The sequence below is a fragment of the Oryctolagus cuniculus genome, chromosome 15 (genome assembly GCF_051225735.1).
Source record: "Oryctolagus cuniculus isolate XC-2025 breed Fujian yellow rabbit chromosome 15, ASM5122573v1, whole genome shotgun sequence".
NCBI lineage: Eukaryota > Metazoa > Chordata > Mammalia > Lagomorpha > Leporidae > Oryctolagus > Oryctolagus cuniculus.
The window spans coordinates 58,733,662-58,761,215 of NC_142881.1; the positions used below are offsets into that span (position 1 = coordinate 58,733,662).

Here is a 27,554-nt window from a genome sequence, read left to right on the forward strand (position 1 = left end):
AAAAATGAATTCCTTTTTTGATGGAACTGTAATTATTATGTTAAATGAAACAAACCAAAGGAAAATAAACACTGTATGTTTTCTCTCATATGTGGAAGGTAAAAATATAAATAAACAGTTGAACTGAACTTAGAATAATGATTACTCGAAGTTGGTAAGAGTCGGGGGAGGGAATAGAAGTAGGTTGGAAATCGGGTTCCAAAACAGTCAGATACAAGTTTCAAGTTCTTGTGTTCAATAACACAGTAGGGTGACTACAGTTCACAATCAATATACATACATATACTTTGTACACAGTACAAAGAACTATGAGGAGCAGGTGTTTGTCGTAGTGGTTAAGACACCACTTAGAACATCCTCATCCCATATTGGAGCACCTAGTTTCAAGTCCAACCTATGCTTTTGATCCAGCTTCCTGCTAAAGTGCAAACTCGGAGGCAGTAAACACTTGGCTCAGGTTCTTTGGACTCTGCTACCCATTTGGCAGATTTGCCCAGCTGTTGTGGGCATTTGGGGAGTGAACCAGCAAATGAAACATCTCCCTCTGCCCCCTTCTCACTGCCTTTCAAATAAAATGAAAAATAAAAAAAAAATTAAAAATCAATAGAGAGAAAGGACAGCTAGGATCCAAAAAAAAAAAACCAAAACAAAACAAAACAAAAAAAAAACAGAGATAAAAAAATTGAAAGGGTAGCTGCAGGGTTTGACTGGTTTACATTATGCAAATATGTGAAAATATTGAACTCTGCCTCAAATAAAATATATAAGTATTGTGTTTTTATTTAGATTTTATTAATATAAATACAGAAATAATGTAGTTCATAAATACATTTCTAAGAATATAATTATACTTTCCTTCTCTCTTTCCCTCTCTCCTCCATTCCTTTCATTTTTAATTTTTGTGATATCATATTTTTAATTGACCTTGTACATAAAGGCTTAATATTCTACTAAATAAAGAGTTCAATCGGTAAGACATACAAAGATCACTGTTCAACAGTAATATAGACAATGGCTATAAAAATAACCAAATCCAAAGATGTCAATTTCATTCATATACATTTAACTTTTTTAAAGCTCTCTCTGTATATTAACTACCATAATTCAGAGAAAATATCTGATATTTGTCTTTTTGGGTCTGGCTAATTTCACTAAACATAAAGAACTCCAGTTACATTTGTTTTGTTGCAAAAGTCAGGATTTCATTTTTTTATTGACTGGGTAGCAATCCATCATGTATATTTAGCATATTTTCTTTTTACAGTCATTATTTAACATCTAGATAGCTTCCATAACTTAGCTATTGTGAATTGAGCTGTTATAAACATGGGAGTACAGGTAACTCTTTCATATGCTAATATAATTTCCTTTGGGTATATTCCCAGGAGGGAGACAGCCAGGTCATATAGAATATCTACTTTTAGTTTCGCAAGGAATCACCAGACTATCTTTTATATGTTCAAAAATTAAAATAAAAATGAAACATAACAAAACTATTTAGGGGAATAAATACAAAAGAATTTAAATCAGGATCTTGAAGAGATATCCGTATTCCCGTGTTCACTACAGCCTTATTCACAATAGCCAAACTATGAAAACGACCTAAATATCCACTGACAGATGAAAGAATAATGAAAATGTGGTATGTGTGCTCACTTTGGCAGCACATATACTAAAATTGGAATGATACAGAGATTAGCATGGCCCCTGTGCAAGGATGACATGCAAATTCATGAGGTGTTCCATAATTTTTTTTCTTCATACTATTTGTTGAACTCCGTACTTAGCGTAGGGTTAATCTTGTAAGTATAAAACAAGCTGAAAATAGAGCTCTGTAAAAATTAAGAGTGGGAACAGGAGAGGGAGGAGGCAGAAGGGTGAGAGCATGGGCGGGAATCGGGGTATGGTGGGAAGTATCACTCTGTTCCTGAATCTGAATATATAAAATAAAAATTGTGTACCTTAAATAAAATTTTTAAACTATGATATGTACATATAATAGAATATTATTCAATCTTTTGAAAAAAGGAAATTCTGCTATATGCCACAACACAAATGAACTTCAAGGACATTATGATAAGTAAAATAAACTAGTCACACAACTTGACTTAAATGAAGTATCTAAAATAGTCAAACTTATAGAAACAAGGAGTAAAATGGTGGTTGCCAGGACCTGATAAGGGAGTAAGGGGGTTGAAAGTCAACAGCTGAATAAGTTCTCTAGAATAGCTGTACAACATTCTACCTCTAATTAAATGGGTAGTAATTGCTTCTGTATGCCTACTTTGTAAACTTCCTGAATACTAGCTTATCTTTCAGGTCCTCATAACTTTCGGTTGTATCTCAGATATTTGAGGTACAAAATTTATTAAAATAAAGCTATACTCTGTTTTCTCTGTTTAAAAAATATATGCTAGGCACAGTATCACAGAAAATTAAAGATTAAAGTTTGGAACACCACATCCCATTTCAGAGTACCTGGAATCAAGTCCTGCCTCTACTTCTTTTTTTTTTTTTAAGATTTTATTTATTTATTTGAGAGGTAGAGTTACAGACAGTGAGAGGGAGAGACAGAGAGAAAGGTCTTCCTTCAGTTGGTTCACTCCCCAAATGGCCGCAACAGATCCAGGAGCCAGGTGCTTCCTCCCGGTCTCCCACACAGGTACAGGGGCCCAAGCACTTGGGCTATCTTCTACTGCTTTCCCAGGCTGTAGCAGAGAGCTGGATTGGAAGAGGAGCAGCTGCGACTAGAACCAGCACCCATATGGGGTGCTGGCGCCACAGGTGGAGGATTAACCTACTGCAATATAGCAATAGCCCCCTTGCCTCTACTTCAGATTCAGCTTGCTGCAAATGTGCACCAGGAAAAGCAGCAAATGATGACTCAAATACTCGGGTCCATACCACCCACCAGAGAGAGCAAGCTGCAGTTCCTGGCTCCTGGTTTCAGTCCCAACAGTTGGGACCATTTGGAGAGCAAACAAGCAGAAAGAAGCTAGGGCTCTCCCGTGCACATGCGCTCCCTCTCCCTCCCTCCTTCCCTCCATCCCTCCCTCTCTCCCTCCCTTTTTCTCTCTCTTTATCTCTCTCTCCCCCAAACTCCCTTCCTTTCTCCCTTTCTGTGTTGTTCTTTCAAATAAATAGAAATAACTAAACTTGAAAAATAAAAAATATATGCTGTTGTCTGTTCTGAAAAGGCTAGCTAGTATCCCTTCACTAATTCCTTGAGATCCTTATATTCAGAAGTTTTCATTTTAAAGAAAAGAAACTTGCATGATGCTCTTGAAAAACATGGATCATTCAATATCCCATAGTAGAAACTTTCAGAATAATATATCCTAGGAGTTTGCAAAATGGTTGAAAATCTCATCTGACCCTATTGTCAATTGTAGTTCATTGCACACCATGAATATCTAAGGGTTGGGAACATTTACCCCCCTCAAATGTAAACATATACATGCCATTATCACAGGAAGATTGGATAAATGAAGGCTTCCTGGGCTTTGCTTGAGAATGATGCTTTAAGTAATTAAATTAAAAGGAATCTAAATTATCCTTTGCCATAAAATGGACATCATGAAGCCTATTAAAAATTGACCAAAAAGTTTGAAACCAACCTCAAAATATCAACATGAGTTTTCTAACCATAAGAATGCATTTTATAGAGAAGTTACATTATTACTCCAGTAGACATTATTTTTGCTTCACTACACATAGCACATCTGGGAATTGTCTTCCTGAAAGGTTTGGCTAGAAGCTCTATTTGATGGCCTCAAATTGATTGTGATATTGGAAAGTCAAGGAAGTTAGTGCATATCACATACCAAACTTCTTGGCCTAACTGTGTAAGACACCTAATTTTCCTATGGGAAGAAACCAAAAAAGTTGGGTCCAGTACTCCGCACTGATTTTTCCTTGTGAGATAAAAGTATTTCCCTTTAGTATACTGCTTCTCAGAGACTTCAAGAGCCTTTGCTTCCACCTGAAGCCTCTGCAATGACAGTGTGACTCCATGCCTGTTTCTTGCAGCATATAAACTGTCAGACACAATTATTTCTGACAACAGGTCCACATTTGTCTCAGTCAAGTTATGGTATCTGTAGACAGGGATCTTATCCAAGCTGTCACCATTGCACCTCCTCTGTTTTAAAGAAGTGTTTAGGATAAAAGGATGGTGCAGACCACCTAAGACTTTACGAAATAGATTTTTAAACATACTGACCAATAATTCTTGCCTCGTTTTTCACTGTCCAAAAGATTATTGTTATTCACTAAGAGGTGCTAGTTAGGTCAAGTTTCATAACTTGTCTCAACCTTCACTGTTAAGAATAACCTTGATAATTTATAAAAATTAACAATATTATACTAACTGTGCTATGGTTTGATATATTAATCATCCATTTTTAATTATTTAATTTCTTATCACAATAATTTTTCTTCCCAAGGACTTAATTCAGTTCTTGCTCTTGCAAGTTGAGTCTGGATAGGACAGTGCCATTTCTGAGAAGTCACAAAATATCATATGATTTTTTTATGATAACAATCATTGTCAATACTGTAATAAATATTTTATTTGTATGCCATACTAGATTGTAAACACCATGAGTGTAGGAATGTGTCTTTTTTTCCTTAATTCTACCTCTGGCACCTAAAGTGGAATTGGTAGCAATTAGACACACAAAGGTCAAATTATCGACATCCTTTAGTTGAGACTTATTTAAGCTGGATTCCAAAGCCAGCCCCTCCTTGACACTGTACTCTTGATAATTTCTTTAAGGCTGCAGATATTCCATTGAGATCCCCAATAAAAGCCCACTTAAGTCAAGAGGCCACTTCCAATAATAACACGATTAAGAAAGAGGGGGAGGTAAAAGCCCCAAACAAGGAGTCTGTACCCAAATTGCTCAAGCACATTTTAACACCCCATGAGAGTTGTTTCTCTGTGAATGCAAGGTTATTGTTTTCAGAGACAAATTAAAGTGCCCTCATAGTAAAATTTTCAGGTAGAAAGGGTATGAAGGAACAATAAAAATCCACCTGCAACACTTCTTAATAGAGACTGCAAATAGTAAAAGAAAAAAAGAAACCAACCATTATTCTAGCTAACTGATCCAAATTTTGAACATTCTTTACACTTAGTATTTATTTTTTCTTTGCACTTGACCATACCTTGGACAGTATAAACTTTTGAATCAACTAGAGATTATGATAAAACCTTTGGAAGCATCTCTTTCTGAATCACCTTGATGTTTTCCATTCAACAACACATACTGAGTATGTATTATCTGTAAGAACAGACATTTAGGAGCAAGTGCTTGGCATGGTAGTTAAGTTGCCACTTGGGATGCCCACATCCCATATCAAAGTGCTTGATTCTAAGTCAACTGCAAAATAATCTCACCTGCCCCTACTCCCCAAGTCAAAAACCACTATCACAAGTTTGATACACGGTTGTCCTGCTTAACTATTATGAATATCTCACTGTGATTCATCCACATGACACACATGGGTGTTTGGATTTTGTTCACTTTGTTGGAAAAATACAAACAGTGTTGGAAAGGGAACCATAGCTTCATTCCAGTGCTCTACCACTTCATTGTTCGCCATTTGCATCACCTCTTTTGTGTTTACCTCTGTTTTGCCTCTGAGGTCTAGCTTATTTTTCATGTTTTTTGCTTCCTGTGGAGTGGGCTTGACAGGATAGCTTCAATGCCCACAATGCTACAGCATGGCTTTCTTTCAGCATCACTGCTAATCAGCTCATTCTTTCGATACTTTTCTATTCAAAATTCTTGCAAGAAAAATTCTGATTTTTCTTCGCACCAAGTCATCTCTTATCTGGACAATGACTTGATTATTCTTGGAAAAAGGTAATTACCCTGAGTATACTCAGATGAGGTAGAGGATACAGGACAATGGTGAAGGGTCATGTTTTGTAAGATTTGGCTGGTGATTTAGGCAGGGCCACTTATGAATAATGGATACAACCTGGTACCAACATTCTTTACTGTCCAGCCCAAAGATACCCTTTTGTTATTTTACTAATTCACTCTCCAGTATGCTGTGCAACCTACAATACAATTACACCAAATTATTTATCATTCCCTCAACAAGCCATATCCTATGAGGATTTATTCCAATGTTTACACTTTTCTCTTACTAGGACAGCGTTCCCCCAGTTTCCATCTGGTAGAATCTTCTAAAATGCATATCTCGGGGCAATCATTTGGCATAGTGATTAAGTTGCACCTTGAGGTACTTATATCTCATATAGAAGGGCTGCGATTCCAGTCACAGATCTAGTCTGCATTCCAGCTTCCTGGTAATGCCCCCCAGGGGAGGCAACACATGATGGCTCATGTACTTGAGTCCTTCCTGCCCATACGTAAAAACCCTGTTTGAGTTCTCATACCTTTGCTCCAGCCTAGCTGTTGCAGGTATTTGGCAAGTAAAACCACGGATGGGGGACAGCTCTCTGTTTCCCCCTCTCCCTCTCTCCCTATTTCTGCCTTTCAAATAAATAGAATAAACACATTATAATTGTAGAAGTAAGTATCTCCCATCTAAGTACTGACCAGGTCTGACCCTACTTAGCTCCTGAGATCAGATGAGATTGGTCACAATCATGGTGGTATGGCCGTAGACAGAAATGTGTAACTCAAACATTACATTTTCCATAAAATCTTCCTTAGGGGCATATCGTGTCTTCCTCACAATCACTTTTGGGTTATATTCATATGTACATGCCATATAAATACATTGTATTGCAATTGTTAAAATGTAAGTTTTCCAGTAGACTATTCTTTAAACTAAGAAATTGTGAGATCTCCTTTATCAGAAATGAACTTAAAGAAAGAATAGTTTTTTTAAGACCTGTTTGTTTCCTTTCTATGTAACAAAGCAGATTTTAAATCCTAGTTACTTAGTTAATTCTATCAAGGTTAACAAAAAATTATCTATAATGTCTGCCACCATTCTTCACATGATACAAAGGTTTTGATTTGGCTTCTAAAGTGACAGAATGGGCATAAGAAATAGGTAATGTCACAGCATCTGGGTTCTACTCAAATTTCTGTATCTGTGTCATATATGAACTTAGCCAGTCACTTCTGTACTCTGAGCTTCAGTTTTCTGATCTGTACAATGTGAGTTGGACAAGATAATCTTAAATTCCCTTCCAATTCTGTTAAGTCTTATAAGACTTTATATCACTATTATTGATTCTATTAAAAATTTCCAAGTTTAACTTATTAAGCTTGTAAGCCACTTAAAATTATGTAAAACCTCTCAAGTCATGTAGAAGTATACACAGAAATATATACAAATCTTAGGAATTAGTACTAATTGTTTGAATATATGATGGCATGCCTAATTGTCCTGGTTTCTTGAGGCAAAATCCCAGGAAATCTCAGAAGAAAAGCATCAAAACTAAAGATTATAAAAAACTAAATGAAAAATATTTTCATTGTTTTAACTACACACTATAAACAGAAAAAAATATACTAAATCAACATAGGCTATTTCCTTTAAAAGAAAGTCCAGTCTGAATAATATATAATTTCATAAATAAATGTCTACTTAAAATATTAAATTTACCTGTAAAGGTATACTCTAGAAATGTAGATACATATATGTACACCACCAACATCACCACCACTGGCACCACCACTACCACTATACACACATGTATCATAGTCAGATTTTTCTAATTTTTTTACTATTAAATCACAAATAAAATTAGAAAATAGAAAAGTATATACTTTTCAATTTGAAAATTCATTTTAAAGCATAAGCAATAAATTAAAACATAATTTTTATACAAAATAGCAGGAAAATAAATGCAGATTTCGATCAGGGTATTGTTGGTTTCCTAAGGAAACATTTACATAAAATTATACTACCTCTATTACAAAATAAAATTATAAGCTCATTCTTTTGAGAAAACATTGGACTCAGGTGAATTAAACACACTTATACGTACTGAAAATGTTTAAATTTGCAAGCAGTTATGATAAATACAAAATATAAAAGGCTACAAAAAATTAGCTTTCTTAAACACAATGATCTGAAAGTCATACTCTTTCCATTAGCTATAAGCCCTCAGGATTCAAAGCAAGAAACATACACAAAAGGAAGTTTTACAATGTATTTTTTCTAGCACTTTTAAAAGCTGCCAGCTTATAGAAATTGACAGTCTGGTCTAGACTACAAGGATGATGCAGGAGAAACCTCTCAAAAGTGATGAGTCAAAGTTCACAAATAAATGAACAATTACGAAAACATTTTAATCACAACCCACTGAAAAGTAAATGAAATAATGCAGATATACTCTCTGAATTATATAGTATATACCAGTTTCCTAATGATTTAAAAGATTGTTTAGAGAAATATATACACAAAACAGTCATTATAATGACAATACTGAAAGCAAGAGATGGGTAGCAAAGGGGGACAGCAGCTCAAACTTACAATTAAAGACCTCTAACTCCCATGTCCGTCTGTGGGCTACAGTCCTAGTCTACATGGTAGCTTTGCTAGTCTCCTTCCCTAACCCCACCACCACCTGCCAGGCCAGAAATCTATCTTGAGAATTTAAAAAAATATATATAGCAGACTAATTGCACACTATCATTGTTCCACCTTAAAATAAATATAATGATGAACACAAATGAGGAAAAAGAGTATACAAGGATGGATGAACAAATTTCTATAAAATTTTTTAAAGTCACAGATTATATGATAGATGAGTAGAGTCAAGGAACAACCTAAGCACTTACTGAAGAGGGATCCTATGCTATTCAACAAAGTCCTGAGCATAACCAGAAGTAGGGGATCATCTAAATTTGGGGACTACTTTAAAGTATTTAAGGAGAATAATCAACTGTCAGATATCCATCTTTACTGCAAGCAAGTGAAAGTCTATCCCTTCCTGCTAGCACAGCAGAAGAGTTTAATTTCTAGCAAATTCAAACCTCAACTGTTAGAGCCAAGGTTACCAGGCATAGCAGTGAGGCCTGGGATTGAAAAGAGGAAAATAACAAGAGGATGTACAAAATTAACTTGGATCTCTCAGCACCCTTCTCCTGCTTTGCCCTCAGTGCAGTGTTCTCTGGGAAGGACAGTTGGAGGCTACGGGGAGACAGGACAGGGAATCTACATACATACAGCTGGAGACTTCATGATAAAGCAAGTTCACTGTCTAATCCTCCTGACATGAAATCCACAGCCAAAACCACCCACATACAACTGACTTTCTATCGGCTTTTAGTACCTCACTCATTAATCTGAGTGAATTCCAAAAAAGTCTTTTTTAATTTTTTAAAATTTTTTCTACAAAAAAAGTCATAACAGCTGAAAAAAAAAACCTCCAACATGAAATAGGCCAAAATAACTGACTAAATTGCCTAAAGAAAATAGTGACATTGCAGCAAATAGTATTCTTCAAAAAAGTCCAAATAATAGCCTCAGAGTCAAAAAATAAAAAAGAATCTAATTTTAATATCCATAAAAGGAACACAGTATACTATGAAAATGGAGCAAAAAGAGAATGAAGAAAAGAGCTATGGAGCTAATAAATATGATCATCAACTTCCATTGGGGTACAAGGCATAAGCTTGCAGGACTTAAAATCTCTCAATTCTGCCGTGCAGAGAGTAAAAGTAGCTGTAGACAATAAACAAACAAATGGTGTGAATGGGTCCCTTTATATATTAAAAAAAAAACTTTTTTTACATTGTTTAATGTAGCAGCATCATTGCTGAATTTGGTTGCGCATGGTTTGTTGGCAATCTAATTTTTATTGTTTTATTTATTTATTTGAAAGGCAGAAAAACAGAGAAGGAGGGAAGGGCTAGAGGAGGGAGAGAGAAAAAAAGAGAGAGATATATATTTCACCTACTAATTCAGTCTCCATATGCCTACAACAGCAGGGCCTCGGAAAGGCCAAAGCCAGGAGCCTGGAACTTTATTTATGTCTCCCAAGTACGTGGCAGGGACCCAGTACTTGAGCCATCGCCTGCTGCCACCCAGGGTGCATACTAGCAAGAAGCTGGGTTGGAAGCAAAGCCTAAACTCAAACTCCATTAGTCCAGTATAGGATGTGGTCATCCGAAGCAGTGGCTTAACTACTTCACCGTAACACCTATCTCTTAACTTTTAGAAAATAAACAAATGCCTTTAGGGCTGATTCTGAGGCCAGAGTGCTATTTAGGACATCTGCCATTCTATGAGTCTGCTGAGTATCTCACTTCCCATGTTGGATCACCCTCCCCTTTATTTACTCCATCAGTTAGCGTTAGCAGGTACTAGACTTGTCTAAGTGCTCCCTTTGACTCCCAGTCCCTTCACCATGACCAACTGTGAACTGAAATTGATCACCTGGAACAGTGAGATGGCATTGGTACATGCCACCTCGATGGGATTGAATTGGAATCCCCTGGTATGCTTCCAACTCCACCACTTGGGGCAAGTCAGCCTGAGCATGTCCTAAATTATACATCTCTTCCCTCTCCCATTCCCACCACCATGTTCAACAGGGATCACATTTCAGTTAATTTTCAACACTTAAGAATAACTGTGCATCAATTCTGAAGAGCTCATGAGAGTATTTCAGGCATGGAAAGCCAAGACACTCTGGCAAAAGATCTCTGCGAGTGAGATCCCAGTGGAAAGAACAGGTCATCAAAGAAGGAGGTACCTTTCTCTGAAGGGAGGAGAGAACCTCCACTTTGACTATGACCTTGTCTAAACAAGATAAGAGTCGGAGAACTCAGAGGGCTTCCATAGCCTTGGAAACTCATGACTAGAGCATAGGGAGATTACTGATGCCATAGACAGGAGTGTCAATTGGTAAAGTCAACAACAGGAGTCACTGTGCACTTACTCCTCATGTAGGATCTCTATCCTTAATGTGCTGTACATCGAGATTTAATGCTATAACGAGTACTCAAACAATATATTTCACTTTGTGTTTCTATGGGGGTGCAAACTGTTGAAATCCTTACTTAATGCATACTAAACTGATCCTCTGTAAAAAAAAAAAAAAAAAAAAAAATTATCAATTCCCAACTTGACTCTCACTGGGATTAAACATGACAATAGGTCTGCTCTGATTTCATCATCATTTAAAAAAATCATCTATTATTTTTCACTTTATGTTTCTGTGTGGGAGCAAACTGTTGAAATCCATACTTAATGTATACTAAGCTGATCTTCTGTATATTAAGATAATTGAGAATGAATCTTGATGTGAATGGAAGGGGAGAGGGAGTGGGAAAGGGGAGGGTTGTGGGTGGGAGGGACGGTATGGGGGGGAAGCCATTGTAATCCATAAGTCGTACTTTGGAAAATTATATGCATTAAATAAAAGTTAAAAAAAAAAAAGAAAATAAACAAATGATTATAGCATAAAATGGAAAAATCAACTTGAAGTATGCTAAAAAGATAAAGAAGTGAAAGTAGGAAAGAACAGAAAAAGATTAATCTAAAAATCCAAAACCTACCCAACAGAAGTTTCAGAGAGAAACCAAAGAAAATGGGGAGAGGCAATTTCAAAATATACAATAAATTTTTATAGAATGGAAGGACACAAGTTTCCAGATTTAGGACTATTTAGTATAGAAAGGTAATGAAAAGGGGCACACTGTACAATTTCTAAACACTGGGAAAATAAAGTATCACAAAAGCTTCCAGAGAGAAAATAATAAAATAAGAGATTATACCCAAAGGACTGGAAATCAGAACAGTTTCTAATTCTCAACAGCAAAACTGGGCAAGTGAAGACAATGCAATAACATCTCAAAGACTGCGTGGGAAAATGATTTACAATCCAGAACTGCGAATACAGCAAACCATCCATCAGTGATGGTGAACTAAAAAAAATTCAGACATTACATGTTTACTTCACATGCACCCGTCTTTAGGAATCTGGTAGTTAATGTACTTCAAGAAATTGAACAGTAAACTAAGCAAAATAATACATGGGAAGGTGGGAAATGGGGATCTTGTGAGGGGAATGGTGAGGGGCGCCACTGGATACCACAGCAGAGAATTAATGCTGCCAGTGGAAAGGTTTAGCTGAAGTGTTTGATTATTTGAAAACCTTAGACACTCAATGAATCTATTAAAATACTGGGACAAACAACTAGCACTAGGTGCAGACAAAACTGAACAAACTGAAAAAGAAAAAGGAAAAATATGGACAGTTCTTAATTTCAAGAAAAACAAACGTTGAATAAGGATGGAAACATCTAGTGAGTCATTTAACCATCAGCATCATTATTTACAAAGTCATCACGAGTTATATACTGGTTATTTAATTTGGTAACAATTTAACATATTAATGTGGGAATATATATAATAGTACATCCTCAATTATAATTGCAAGAAATATATACAAAACTCAGAATTATTATGAAAAAATAATAGTAGCTAAAATGCAATTATTGGATCTGAAGAGTAATTGGTCAAGGAACTGAAAAGTAGGAGCAAGGCTTGCTTGTTTTTAAGACAATCCTTTTGTCCTATCTGCTTTTCAAGCTGTGAATAAAATTCAGTTCTCTATGATTCTTTCATATTTTCTGTTTCTCAGACTTACTCATTAACTTTAAAGTATTCAAAGCAAGCTAATTCTGTAAGGCATTACCTGCTAATATCAGCACATTCATCTCTTGATAAGTGGAAAAACATGCAGACAGGACACAGACAATGTACTAGAAATGAAAACAAATCAGCAAAGGAGAGGTAAGGAGGTACTTTGAGAAAAGGTGTGTGAATCCTTTGTTTGGACTTTGGGCCTCTTACATGAGTTGAGAAATGACATAGTCTCTTAGTGAGAAGACTGAGTCATGGCAGTTGCTCCCTTGCTCTCAACTGTGAATTCCTCAGAAAGGGATTTTCTGATCATCCTATTAAACTGTCACTAAGGCTTACCCTTGTTATTTTTCTTCAGAGCACTTACCACTAGCTAACATTGTAGTGGGTAGCTATGAGGTTTGCCTTTTTTTTTAATTTTGTTAACCAACTACAATGCAAGCCCTCTGATGGTAGGTTCTTTGTTTTATTCACTATTGTATCCCTAGCACCAAGAATAGTGTTAAAAGCTTAATAACTCTCTGTTGAATAAATAAATGAATTCTCAAGCAAGTATCAGAAAAAGAAGTTGCATCTTTGCTAAGGACCTGTGTCATTTGCTTCTAGGGACAAAGTCATTTTTCTTTGAATTAAAATGTTAACATGTGGGGGCTCTACTGTTAGCCACAGGAGTTTCCTAAACACTCTGCCACAGTTTCAAAGGAACTTTTCACAAGGGGTGGCTATAGCTACTAAGTATTAACCAATATAAGGATTCTCAGCTGGCTTAAGAGAGTCTTCAAATGTGCTGATATATTTTAGTATGGCACAAGAACCCATAGGTTTTCATTCTTGCTACATGACGAAACTATGCAGGGTTCCTCATCTCTTAGGAATTTAATATCTCTTAGGTCTGCAGTCTAAAATCAAAAATAAAAAAAATCAGATAGTTTCAGAAACAAAAATACAACTAACCTATGGGATATCTGCTTCTTATCAAAATCAATGTTTCTATTATCCTTCTCTTCTTGGTGGCTGGAGAATTAATTATTAAAGTTGGTATACTTGTTAATAAGTCAAATTTTGAAATATGCTACACAATGCTATAAAGATACAATGGAATATTTTCTTCAAAAATCCTTGTTAAATCAGATTATGTGTAAAGTGAATATAGCAAATTGTTTACTACGATGCCATAAAAACACTGATTTCTTTCAAAGCACAAACACACAAAGTAAAACATCGAATATTAAGATAAAAATTTGGTTAAGAGGCTTTTACAGTCACTCTAAAACTCCTTTGTTCCATTATGAGAAATTATAAGAAATTTAGATATATATATAAACACATAGCATTATAAATTTTACAGTGTGACACAGGTGTCACATGTTCTTTCATGGAATTTGTTCTAAATGAAAAGCTAGGCAATTGATTTCTCTTAATATGCATGATTACAAATGAATTTTTACTGCTGTTCTCTGATAGGATTTTTTTGTGCTTCTCTTAGAATACCTCTGTCAACACACAAATGAGCAGGTTTATTTACTAAAGAACAACATAAAATAATTGCTTGCTGCCGAAGGGTAAAAAGGCAAGTATAATGGAATAGCATGAATTCTGATAAGAGGGATGTTAAACCAGCATAGACTCATATGGCACTTTATTATTATTTCTTATTCCAAAATTCACCAGTTCACCCATTACTAAATTCACAATTAATATAAATACCCTAAATGGAAATATGTTTTTCCCTCCAAGTTCTAAGCTTCCCATTACTCAAAAGCCCTTCAAATGTTAAAACTACCATGAGTAAGCCGTTGCTGTGGCTTACTAGGCTAATCCTCCACCTTGTGGCGCCTGCACACCGGGTTCTAGTCCCAATCGGGGCACCGGATTCTGTCCTGGTTGCTCCTCTTCCAGGCCAGCTCTCTGCTGTGGCCAGGGAGTGCAGTGGAGGATGGCCCAGGTGCTTGGGCCCTGCACCCCATGGGAGACCAGGAGAAGTATCTGGCTCCTGCCATCGGATCAGCGCAGTGCGCCGGCCGCAGCACACCGGCCATGGCGTCCATTGGAGGGTGAACCAACGGCAAAGGAGGACCTTTCTCTCTGTCTCTCTCTCTCACTGTCCACTCTGCCTGTCAAAACAAACCAAAAAAAAAAAAAAAAAAGCAAAAAAAAAAAACCTACCATGAGTAAATAAGTATATCAAATATCCATTTGGGACTGGATATTCTGCCTAAATGAATGAATAGGTTGTTACTCAACATCTACTTCTATGATGTTGGAGATTTGCTTTTAAAATACTCTAGAACAAAATATAAATGTGGATGTATGTGGGAAGAGGTGTGAGAGTAGATGAAGCAAAATTAGCAAAATACTGATAATTACTGAAGTTGATGTTGAGTGTATCATTCTCTCTATTCTGCTGCGTGTTTTAAAATTTCCACTAAAAAAAGAAAAAAATTTAAAGTCACATAGTCTTTTTGGGCTTCGGAATTATGCCAGTAAAGATTATACTGTAAGAGTTGTTAGATTTTCCCATTTTCAAATTTAGCTTAGGGCTACCTCTGCAGGAAGTGACAGTGAGGAATGCAATAAAATCTGAGAATATGGATTGATGCTGCATAAATGCATCTTCAGGTAAGAGGGGTGGATGTATTGTATTGACCTTGTAAGGTCTCATTTTGTTTCTCTTTCCAGAAAGGCACCAAGAGATCATTTTAATGGCCCAGCCAGGAAAATTCTCATCCATTTATCTAAGTCAGATATGTTCACTCATAACCATATGTGACCAGATAGGGTTTTTAATGGAGTCCTTAAAGCAAGCAGATTGGAAATCAAAGATAATCTGGAGAATTGTTAATATTCTGATGAAGATCAGGATATAATTAAAATACAGAAATGCATATGAATCTAATTAATTAAAAATGAAAAGAAATCATTTAACAAAACTCTATTATCAACAGGATCACAAACATTAAGCTCTTAATAATATCTGTATCACATGCGTTTATTGGGGAAAGTACTTTATTAGTTAAAATACAGAATGTCAGTGATGTATGATGTATAACAAATGGGATATTAAAATGTGGTAGAGGAGCTGGTGTGGTGGCGTAGCAGGCTAAGCCTCTGCCTGCAGCGCTGGCATCCCCCACAGGCACTGGTTCATGTCCCGGCTGCTCCTCTTCTCTTCCAGCTCTCTGCGTGTAAACTGGGAAAACAGTGGAAGATGATTCAAGTGCTTGGGTCCCTGCACCCATGCAGGAGACCCAGAAGAAGCTCTAGCTCCTGGCTTCAGATTGGCTTGGCTCCAGACATTGCGGCAATTTAGGGAGTGAACTAGAGGATGGAAGACCTTTCTTTTGTCTCTTCCTCTCTCTGTCTGTAACTTTGCCTCTCAAGTAAATAAATAAATAATCTTTAAAATTGTGGTAGAAAAGGAATTTTTTAATAATATTTATAAATTTTGACTCATCTATGGTAATATTGGTGATCCTTAAATGTCCATTATAGCATATGCTAGACTGAATCAAAAGAATTTTCTCAAATGTACTCTGATTCCATAAATATTTGATAACACTTTGTAGTGTATAATGTACTTACATATAAATTATAGAAATTTTTCCCAAATGAAACCCTTATAAGCAAATGGGTCAGGTTTTATTAGTCCTGTTTCACAGATGAGCGAACTGAGATCCTGAGAAGTTTGATCAGAATCATTTCTAGATTCCAAATTTCACTGGCATATACAATAAGCAATATAAGTTAATCTCTAAACTATTATAAAATATATTTTGGATTCACTAAACATATTTTCTACAATGATTTCAATTTTTATCATATCCAGTCTTTACGTAATTTTCAATTTCAATTTTCCTCAAAGCTCTAGGGTCCATTGCCTCCCAAGGCCATATGCAAAGATTTTACCTCTGCCTAAGCCATTTGAATAGAAAGCCATGCTGCTACTGTTTGGAGACTATTTGTGCTAATCATTTTATACGTTCTGTTAAAAAAAAAAAAAAACTTTAAAATATTTCAAAAGTGCATCATGATTCTTTGAATCTTAATATCAAAAAGAGCTTTTCCAAAATCAAAATCTTATAAAACTGAAGAGAAGTGAAAGCAAATCCAAATTTAATTCAAATATGGTGAACTTTTTATTTTACTCCCAAAACTTAGCACCCAGAAACAGTTGAGTTTGCCATCACTTCATTATCTTAGTCTATAAAAGCATGAGCCATCTTTAATTTCTCTTTTGATCTCTTACCTCTACTTCTAGTCCATTAGAAAAATCCTAATGGTTTTATTTAGAATGTATCCAGAGACTACGCCTCCTAGGCTTCCTATCCGAGTCACGGCACCATTATGTCGCTCCCCCTCTTCATGGAGGAGCAACACTAGACCCTGCCTAGGTTTCCTATCCGAGTCACGGCACCATTATGTCGCTCCCCCTCTTCATGGAGGAACGACACAGGACCCTGCGCTGTTCTTTTGTCTGCTCGGTCCTCCCCGGGTTTGCTGCTGGTTCTTCCCGGGTTGGCTACCGTCCCTTCCACCTCCGTGGAAGGGCGGTTCCCCCTGCCACTTTCCCCACTTCCGCGGGGGAGCGGCACACCGCCGGCCAGCTCTCTCGGGGGCTGCACAGGTGTTCCTTCAGATAGATGTTCCCGGTGCATGTTGTCTCTCTCCTCCTTTATAGTCCTCTTCCGCCAATCCCAACTCTGCTACCCACACGCTGAGTACACTGCTCTCCTGCAATCAGGAGCAGGTCCTGCTGTTTATTGGTTGAACTGGAGGCAGCTGTGTAGAAGCTGTTTCCTCCTCTCCCAGTGCCATATTGTGGGAGAGCAGATGCATAGAATAAGTCTTAATTCCAGTAACTTAGTCTAGTCCGAGTTGCTCCAAGTTGCTCCCCACAGAAACTAATCAATTGTTACCACTTCTGCAACTGAACTGGACCAATTATTAGCATCTTTCTCCTACTTCCTCTCTGCTTCTACTCTTGTCCCTTCAGGGTCTATTCCCATAACAAGACTGACTGTCTTAGTCAAGTGGGATGTTATAAAAAATGATATATACTGGGTAGTTTTACACTGCAAATTTTTATGTCTCATAGTTTTAGAAGATGAGAAGTTCAAGATCTAGGCACCAACAGATCCAGTGTTTAGAGAAGGCTTGATTTTTGGTTTGTGGACAGCAGCTTCTCCTGTTTTCTCATGGCCACAAGCAGAGAGAGAGAGTTGGGAAGCACGTTCTGGTTCTTTCATATCTCTTCTTATCCTTATAATTCCATTAATCTTATCACCAGAGCTCCAACCTCATGACCCAATTAACTCATAAAGGCTCTTGGTCCAAATGACATCACATTAAGTACTGGGCTTTCAAACACAAATTTGAGGGCACTGAAGACATTCAGTATATAGGAGGAAAGCTTTTATCTTTACCCTTTTAACTTGATTTTATCTTTCCTCTGCACAAAATCTTGAGGTTACCACTGTTTTCTCTAGAATAAAGCCACATTCTTAACCACAGCATCCAAGACCTTCATGATCTGTACCTAGAAATTCTCTGACTTCATCTCCAATTACTCTACCACTTTATTCTAAATTGATTGGTCTCCTTGCTATTCATTGAAGACACGATCTGCTTTTCACCTTAGAGTCTTTGCACTGGCTATTGCATATATAGCCATGTCTAACAAGCTATCTCCTTCAAAGCTTTGTACAAGAAATTTCTTAACAGACTAATCATCCTATTTAAAATTGTGATCCACTTCTCCCCTGACTTCCAATCTTCCTTACACTTACACTGTTATTTTCCTACAGTACATACCTATTACTATACTATGTGTTTATTTTCTTTATTAACTATCTTATCTCATTAGAATATAAGCTTCACTAGAACACAGGGTTTTTGTTTTTGTTTTTGTTTTTCTCTACACAGATAGACTCCAAGTATCTGGAACAGAGTCTAGTACATAATGTGTATTCAAACTACATATTTATTAAAAAAAAAAAAAGTCTCACACTAACTGTTGTTGACATATCAGTACATCCTTTTTCAGTCTGATTTTTTAAGTTTATATTTTGTAATGCAGTTTCATATTTCACTAAAATTTGGTATTATATACCAAAATTTATACACTCAATTCAAACAAAAATATGTTTAGCTATTTGAAACACCACAAGTATATCAAAAACAGTCTTGAGACAGATGATACTATGTTTTAAAATTTTATAAATCATTAAGGCTCTAGATTCATTGGGGAAATGTACGTATCATGTAGTTCATGGTTTGTTCTATATGTGGTGTTATCTACAAAAGAAGTTGCTAAATACATAATATAGTATAATTTTTCTTCTATTGAACAAGTTAATGGAGGATAAACTTTAAAAATATACCAGCAAATTCCTAACTGTTGAGATCATAAGCTTTTTTCTCTTTTGAGGGACTATTCTGTTTTTTTTTTTTTTTAAATTTCTGTAGGTTCAAATACACAGTGTAGTTTAGAATTGCATTATTTTATTTTTGTATTTCTAAACTAGCTTGATGGATAATCTTCCCTCTTCAAGTGCTTCATTACACTGATCCAGGACAGATCTGATGATGACACAAACTTAAGAACTGTTTCCAAGTTACAGACCATACAGACTGCCTATTAGCCAACACAATCCAAGAGTGGCTGCTGATTACTCTTTAAAAGTAGATCAAATGGTCAGTGTTTACAGTAAATATCAATTAGAAGATCCAACTGTGAGTATGAAGAGAGATGGAGCATGATAAGATCTAGAGCTAAAGTATCATGAAAATGTCTGAAAACTAAGGACAAAGTATGTCGCACAGCAGAGAATTCAAGATTTGTCCTAGGAAAAATGAAGTGAGAGAATTACAATCACTGTAGGCTCCTCTGCTACTTCTTGACTGCAAGTGAGGTACAGATACAAAAGATACAGTTAATAGGTTCTTCAGCCATCCTAGAGTAGACCCCTCCTGCTGTTGGGCAAAACAATATAACCATGGCTAGTGTCCTCGGACAAGCAGGGAGGACGAGAAGATAAATCAAAGGCTTTAAAGGAACAGAGATATTTCTTTAGTATTTTTTGAGAGATACAAATTGTCACGTTCCATTTGGGATATTAGATGATAAAGGCTCAGTGTTACCATCCTGTAGTGTGCCAAAGGGAATGTTTTAAAGTATATTTACAAATAACATTTAAGATTTAACTACAATGACAAGAGATGTCTTCATAAAAAGTGAAGATCACCTGTTGGTGATCTATGATTTCTCACTATCTAGTTTCTTGCTATCTCACATATGTACTTTCAGAATACTTTGTACAAAAAGCTTGTGGATCACTACAAGGAAATCTATGTAGTTCACTCCCTTGTACATAAGACTAATATTACATAATCAGTTTCTACTATTCCCACTGTACTTATGACTCCCTTAAAATTAATTCATTCAATAAATATTCATTGAGCATTTATAATGTGCCAAGTGATAGTGTAGCTACTAGAGAAATTTCAGCAAACAAAACATTGACTTTTTAAGTTTTCACATTCTCTCTTCATACTAGGAGAACAGTTACTAATTTAAATCATTCCTTTAACTACTTGTGCATCAAGAAGTGTTGATAAGCACACTCTCTCCCATGCCCCTAAATCATAACCTTGAAGAGGAATTCGGAAATTAACATTTTAACAAGTTCTCTGGCTTCTTTATCTGCATTCATAGCATGTCAAATTTGGGGAAGAATTGCTGCCCTATTCATAGTGTAATACCCAAAGAATTGGTGATTTTATGGGACTATATCAGTGAGACTCCTTGTGATTAGCCTAACTAAGGTTTACCAAGTATCTCTTCTTTGGAGAAGATGGAAGCTCTCCAGGTTTTCACAGCCAACCCACCTAACAAAGATTAATAAGGAAAACTTCTTAAACGGTATCATTTATCTTTAAACAAAATGGTATGTCTATGGGGCAGATATTACTATATTCTGCTTCGTGAAAGAAAATAATTAAACATTATTAAATACAGATCCTAGAACCAAAGACCATGTAGATACAGGAAGTTTTCTCATCAAAGAAAAAAAGACTAGGTGAATCTCTGAAACTCATTGTACACATTACAAAAAAATGTTCAATAAAGTAGTTTTCTGTGAGTTTCTGATGGTATAATTAATAATCAATGCTAAACAATACTCAATACCAACAAAATACCACAAGGTCAATGTCATTCAAAGAGCAAACGTGGGCTTCTTATGTGCCACATGCTGTTCTAAATCCTATTAAGATGACAATTCTAAAAACATATCTATGAAGCATTTTTTGTTATCATGTCCATTTTACAGGTGAGAAAACTGAGGCATAGAGAGTATAAATAATGGGTCAAGGTTACTTAGCTAGTAAATTAGAGCCAGGATTTGGATCTAGGTGCTACAACAACCTGTGCTCCGAATTACCAGGCGAAACTGCTTCTCCTGAGCTTTTTTAATTCTGTCATAGCGTCAGACTAAAGAAGTTCACATGGTTCTATTCTAGGAAACAAAAATGTGTTGATTCCAGTTTTCCTACCCCAATCTCTTAAGTGGTCTAATTCTAACTCAACTCACTTTTAAAGGAAGGTAACAATGCAGATGAACAGGATCTTGTAGCTTGTTCTAGCATAAAAGAAACTTGGCTCTAAATCTCAGCACTGCCACTTGACTGCTATATGAATGACCTCCCAACAAGTTATCCTCTCAAAACCTAGTTTAGTCAGTTTTAGAATGGAGGTTATAGGCCGGTGCCGCGGCTCACTTAGCTAATCCTCTGCCTGCGGTGCCGGTACCCCCGGTTCTAGTCCTGGTCGGGGCGCCAGATTCTGTCCCGGTTGCTCCTCTTCCAGGCCAGCTCTCTGCTGTGGCCCGGGAGTGCAGTGGAGGATGGCCCAAGTGCTTGGGCCCTGCACCCGCATGGGAGACCAGGAGAAGCACCTGGCTCCTGGCTACGGATTGGCGCCATGTGCTGGCTGCAGCGGCCATTGAGGGGTGAACCAACAGAAAAAGGAAGACCTTTCTCTCTGTCTCTCTCTCACTGTCCACTCTGCCTGCCAATAAATAAATAAATAAATAAATAAAATAAAATAAAAAAATGGAAGTTATAATAATACTATTGCTTAAAGACAAAATAAGAAAGTCCATTTAAGCACATAGGAAGAGCTCAGTAAATATTATGTATGTAACACATACATAACGCAGCATATAATAAATACCAGTAGCATAAATAAACTATGAACCAAATGACCTCTTGATTCTTATACTGGCTCTAAAAATTGTTTTTAATCTTAAAAAATGACAGTAACTAAAACGACAAACCAAATCTTAAGCCATAAAAACCATTATATCTTGCCCATGAAACCAGAAAGGCTATTGGACCCATCATTCTATATGTTTTTCGTTATCTTTTCTATTCCAAAATGCATGTGTTCTTGCATCCTGAGACACCTTGCATAATATAATCACTGTGACTCCAAGAGGTCAAACGGGCAAGCAGTTAATGCTTCTCTGAGAAAAGCTCAATAATTCATTTTACAAATTTCAGTTCAAAGCCTACGTTGAGGTTAAGGAAAATTGACATTCGGTCTGTGAACTTAATGTCAAGCTCCAGAAAAACTCTGGGCAGCACATGTTTAGTGATTAAGAGGACGCAAACAATAAAGATGTTGCCAAATTGTAAAACAAGACTTGGAAACCACAAAAAAATGCTGCTAGTTATTGATTATGGTGACCATTCAGTTCCTATTGAGCCACCTAAAAGAATCATTCATTTTCTAGCAGAGAGCCTGCTCATTTGCAAGATAAAAGAGAGGCATTTCTGCACATGCCCATAATGTTCTTCACCACTGGGGGCAGCTTTACATAAGACTGCATTCACTGAAACCAAAGCAACAGTCCGAGCAGCTTTCAGAATGACAGTCTGCAGAAGTGAGCTGAGCGTGTGCACGGTACGGGGCTCTCCTGCCTTCTGGGCTCCAACGCAGCGCTGTGGCTGAACTGGGTGCTCAACACAGGAACAGCTGGGCTATGGAATACAGATGTGGCCGCTCAGGTAGCCCCACGTTGCCTGAAGGAATACATCATGCTTTCTGATAAGAAGAAATTGTAGAAGACAGTTTTTTTTTAGCCCCCTTCTTCTCCCCCCACCCCCAAAAACCTGTAAAGATGCAAAAACGTAATATCCATGAAGATCCTATTACCTAGGAAGATTTTGATGTTTTGCTACAAATGCGCTTTTGGGATTTATTTGTTCTTGGAGTGTTCTGCGTGGCTGGCAAAGAATAATGTTCCAAAATCGGTCCATCTCCCAAGGGGTCCAATTTTTCTTCCTGGGTGTCAGTGAGCCCTGACTCACTACAGTGCAGCTGACAGGGGCTGTCATGCAAGTGGCCCCCTAAGCCAAAGCAAAAGACTTAAGGACGACCTTTGAACAATACAAAGGATGGGTATGTTTTGTCATTTTCTTTTCTTCTTAAAAAAAAAAAAAAAAAAACCTCTAGTCTGTGTAATAATTCTGCCTTAATGATTTTAGAAATTACCTTGCTCTGATCTAAGACTATAAATTCAATTGCTTAATGGACATGATTTCTTGTTTAACAATTAAAAAATACCTTAAAGGCAAACCTTTTTAAATTACAAGGAGATGATATTTGATGTTAAATGTTGTTATCTAGATTTACATTCTTAAAAATGAAAATATATGCCTATTTTTGTTTGATTAAAAATGAATTCTTTTTTGGGGGGATAACTTTTCTAAGTTGTTTTTATTTCCAGGTTTCAATGTAATTAGGCTACTGAGCGGATCAGCTGTAGCACTGGTTATAGCCCCCACTGTCTTACTGACAATGCTGTCTTCTGCCGAACGAGGATGCCCTAAGGGCTGTAGGTGTGAAGGCAAAATGGTTTATTGTGAATCTCAGAAATTACAGGAGATACCCTCAAGTATATCTGCTGGTTGCTTAGGTTTATCCCTTCGCTATAACAGCCTTCAAAAACTTAAATATAATCAATTTAAAGGGCTCAACCAGCTCACCTGGCTATACCTTGACCATAACCATATCAGCAATATTGATGAGAATGCTTTTAATGGAATACGCAGACTCAAAGAGTTGATTCTGAGTTCCAATAGAATCTCCTATTTTCTTAACAATACCTTCAGACCTGTGACAAATTTACGGAACTTGGATCTGTCCTATAATCAGCTGCATTCTCTGGGTTCTGAACAGTTTCGGGGCTTGCGGAAGCTGCTGAGTTTACATTTACGGTCCAACTCCCTGAGAACCATCCCTGTGCGAATATTCCAAGACTGCCGCAACCTAGAACTTTTGGACCTGGGATATAACAGGATCCGAAGTTTAGCCAGGAATGTTTTTGCAGGCATGATCAGACTCAAAGAACTTCATCTGGAGCACAATCAATTTTCCAAGCTCAACCTGGCCCTTTTTCCAAGATTGGTGAGCCTTCAGAATCTTTACTTGCAATGGAATAAAATCAGTGTCATAGGACAGACCATGTCCTGGACCTGGAGCTCATTACAAAGGCTTGATTTATCAGGCAATGAGATCGAAGCTTTCAGTGGACCCAGTGTTTTCCAGTGTGTCCCGAATCTGCAGCGCCTCAACCTGGATTCCAACAAGCTCACATTTATTGGTCAAGAGATTTTGGATTCTTGGATATCCCTCAATGACATCAGTCTTGCCGGGAATATATGGGAATGCAGCAGAAATATTTGCTCCCTGGTAAACTGGCTGAAAAGTTTTAAAGGTCTGAGGGAGAATACAATTATCTGTGCCAGTCCCAAAGAACTGCAAGGAGTAAATGTGATTGATGCAGTGAAGAACTACAGCATATGTGGCAAAAGTACCACGGAGAGGTTTGATCTGGCCAGGGCTCTCCCAAAGCCAACGTTTAAGCCCAAGCTCCCCAGGCCGAAACACGAGAGCAAACCTCCTTTGCCCCCCACAGTGGGAGCTACAGAGCCCGGCCCAGAGACCGATGCAGACACGGAGCACATCTCTTTCCATAAAATCATCGCAGGGAGTGTGGCCCTTTTCCTGTCCGTGCTTGTCATCCTGCTCGTTATCTACGTGTCATGGAAGCGGTACCCTGCCAGCATGAAGCAGCTGCAGCAGCGCTCCCTCATGCGAAGGCACAGGAAAAAGAAAAGACAGTCACTAAAGCAAATGACTCCCAGCACCCAGGAATTTTACGTAGATTATAAACCTACCAACACGGAGACCAGCGAGATGCTGCTGAATGGGACAGGACCCTGCACCTATAACAAATCAGGCTCCAGGGAATGTGAGGTATGAACCATTGTGATAAAAACGCTCTTAAAAGCCGGGAAATAAGTGGTCTTTAATGAACTCTGGTGACTATAAAGGGAACACGGTGCCCCCATCCCCTTCCCTGTACATCTCACTTTGCTGGCAAGGTCCTTCCCTGTCTTAGTGCATTCATAATACTGGTCATTTTCCTTTCGCACATAATCAACCCATTAAGATTTAAATACCACGATCAATGTGAAGCTTGAACTCTGGTTTAAAATAATACCTATTGTATGTGACCTTTTACTGATTGCTTTATTGTCTCATGTGTTTTAAGATAAAACTTCTTCCATAAGTAATCCCCACATTTGCTGTTACTCTCCTGGTAAAAACAGAGATTTGTAGTTAATTGACAAATCAAGGAAAGGGGTGTGTGATCCGAGGTACTTGGAGCTTGAGCTGATTCTAGGCGATAGCTTGATTTTAGGAACACTATGGAAAGAGCTTTTAAAACAATGCCGGGTTTAGAAAAAAAAAATGTAGGAACGTATCTAAAGACCATACTGGATTAAAGCCGTAATATTAGCAGAGGTATCTGAATTACAATAAGCCATGCACAGATAAAGAAGACATGTTGCAGTGTTAAAATACTGCCAAAGTAGACAACTGTAAAATGTGAGCATGGTGAAAAATACAAAGTTTTACACTTGAAGCCTGTCTGTGAGACCCAGCCATGATAAATCAGACTTGAGGTTTCACTGTCACTTTTTCTGGGTTGTATGTTTCCTAGATAATTAATTAAATAGTCAAGAGGCAAATTTAAGGAAGCAGATTTCTTCAGGGCTCCTTACATTAGGCAGTGTTTAGAGATACTGTTGCAGATGTGAACCCAGCTTGCTACATGCATGTGGCTGGAAGCTTACCTGAAATTCTCTTCACAGCTTTTTTTTTTTTTTTTTTTTTTTTTTTTTTTTTTAAGACCCTAATATAGTTAGTGTAATCATTAGCTCTGTCATGTTCTTCTGTTCAGGGTTTGCCAGCCTGTCCTGTTGTGTTCCATGATGTTCCCTGCACACACCAGGACCCTAATGACTGACACTTTATTCAGATGTGAAAAGAACACATTCCAAGACATGCTTTCCACCAACAACCTCATTCAAAAAGATGAATTTGAAAACACCTTAACTAATGTATAAAATAAATCTTAAAGGAGGAAAAAACCAACCACCACACATTTTTTTTTCTTTGCTACTGTTGACATTACCATGTTCATCTGTATTGTGAACTCATCCATCAGTACAACTCTGTACAGATCCTGTTGGCAATCTGCAAGCTGCATGCATGTTTTCATGTCATTGGTGAAAGTTTATTGACTGCAGCAAAAATATAGACTCTGTATTTAAATAACTTGAAGCACAGTCCATTAAGATTTTAGAAAAATATCTTTAGTCTATATCATGTCTTTCATCCTCCACAATGAACAGTTGTATCATATGAGCAAAAGCCAGGAATTGCAACATTGGGGCTGTTTCATTTAATTTGGCTTGCCAAGCCCTACATCTTTAACCATGTCTCTGTTCTTTCAAACAGAATCACTGCAGCAAAGAGAAAAAGTGAATGGCTATTTTTACCAGCATTTTTATATAGTATGAAGGATTATCATATGCTAAGAGAAAAAAAAATCTAGGCAAGTCACTATGAAATATAATTGCCAGGAAGCCAGATAATTAAAATCATACTTCTGAAGCAATAAAGAAATATAAACACTTATAGTGGATTTATCAAGGTACTTGAATTTTGATTAAATCTTAAAATAGATGCCAGTTTAGAAAAGCATTATGGCTATAATATATTTACTAATGAATAATTATTGAATATATATTTATTAATGGCAAATAGCCATATATTTCCAATTAATTAATAATGCAAATACTTCTTTACAGTACTATGAACTGGATGAATGAGTCTACTATAATGTTTTTCACTTAAGTTGTAATTTAAATTTTTTTCATAAAGCAGTAAATACATATTCCACCTAGAAAGAAATTTTCTCTGGTCAGTCTCATTTTTATCTGTATTAAGTTGGTTATATTAATTAAATGCAGTGAGAAAGCCCATTTTTTTCATTGACGATATTCTGCTTCATTTGTGATGGATACCAAGTATATTTAGACAACACACATTTATACTTACATTTTAATTCAGATGCTATGGTACTACTACTATATATAAAATATATTTATTGAATGTAAAGTGTTTTTAAAATTGAAAGCCATTGTGAATGACCATTTTGATGGCTGATCATTTTGTAAGCCTAACTTATAAATATAAGAATAGATGGTATAACTGATTTTGATTCTGGACATGAAATTACAAAAAAGTTCTTTTCTCCCCCTACTTTTGGGGAAGCAGCCTCTCCAGTTCTCAGTATCTTCTGGATACAAACATGTAACTCTTGTAGATTAGATATTAACCACTTCACCATTGTAAATTTGCAAAGCCAACTGACAAGTGTTCTGATCAAAAGTTGTTACCCTCAACCTCCACCCCATGGCACTTTCTGGACTACAGACCATAAATATATTTTCATAAGTCTTTTAAACTCACTATATCTTAGGGAAACATTATTGATATTCAATTTTCTAGGGTAAATTCACGTTAAATATTGACCTCTCTGAAA

At 36.8% G+C, this 27,554-nt stretch overlaps 2 protein-coding genes and 1 non-coding gene across 4 annotated transcripts in view; 2 read left to right on the forward strand and 1 right to left on the reverse strand.

The window, feature by feature from the left end:
* Positions 1-27,554, reverse strand: part of CTNNA3 (catenin alpha 3) — a 1,694,949-nt gene that overhangs the window by 985,498 nt on the left and 681,897 nt on the right. The window lies entirely within an intron of this gene.
* On the forward strand, positions 1,649-1,752 carry LOC127484318 (U6 spliceosomal RNA). The gene has a single exon (XR_007911187.1). It is a non-coding gene; the product is annotated as a U6 spliceosomal RNA (small nuclear RNA).
* The window catches only part of LRRTM3 (leucine rich repeat transmembrane neuronal 3), a 173,463-nt gene continuing 168,404 nt past the window's right edge, over positions 22,496-27,554 (forward strand). Inside the window, exons 1-2 of the mRNA XM_002718463.6 lie at positions 22,496-23,053; positions 23,382-24,913. Of these exons, the coding sequence (XP_002718509.1) occupies positions 23,050-23,053; positions 23,382-24,913 (1,536 nt within the window). The 5' untranslated portion in view covers positions 22,496-23,049. The remainder of the gene's footprint in view (positions 23,054-23,381; positions 24,914-27,554) is intronic.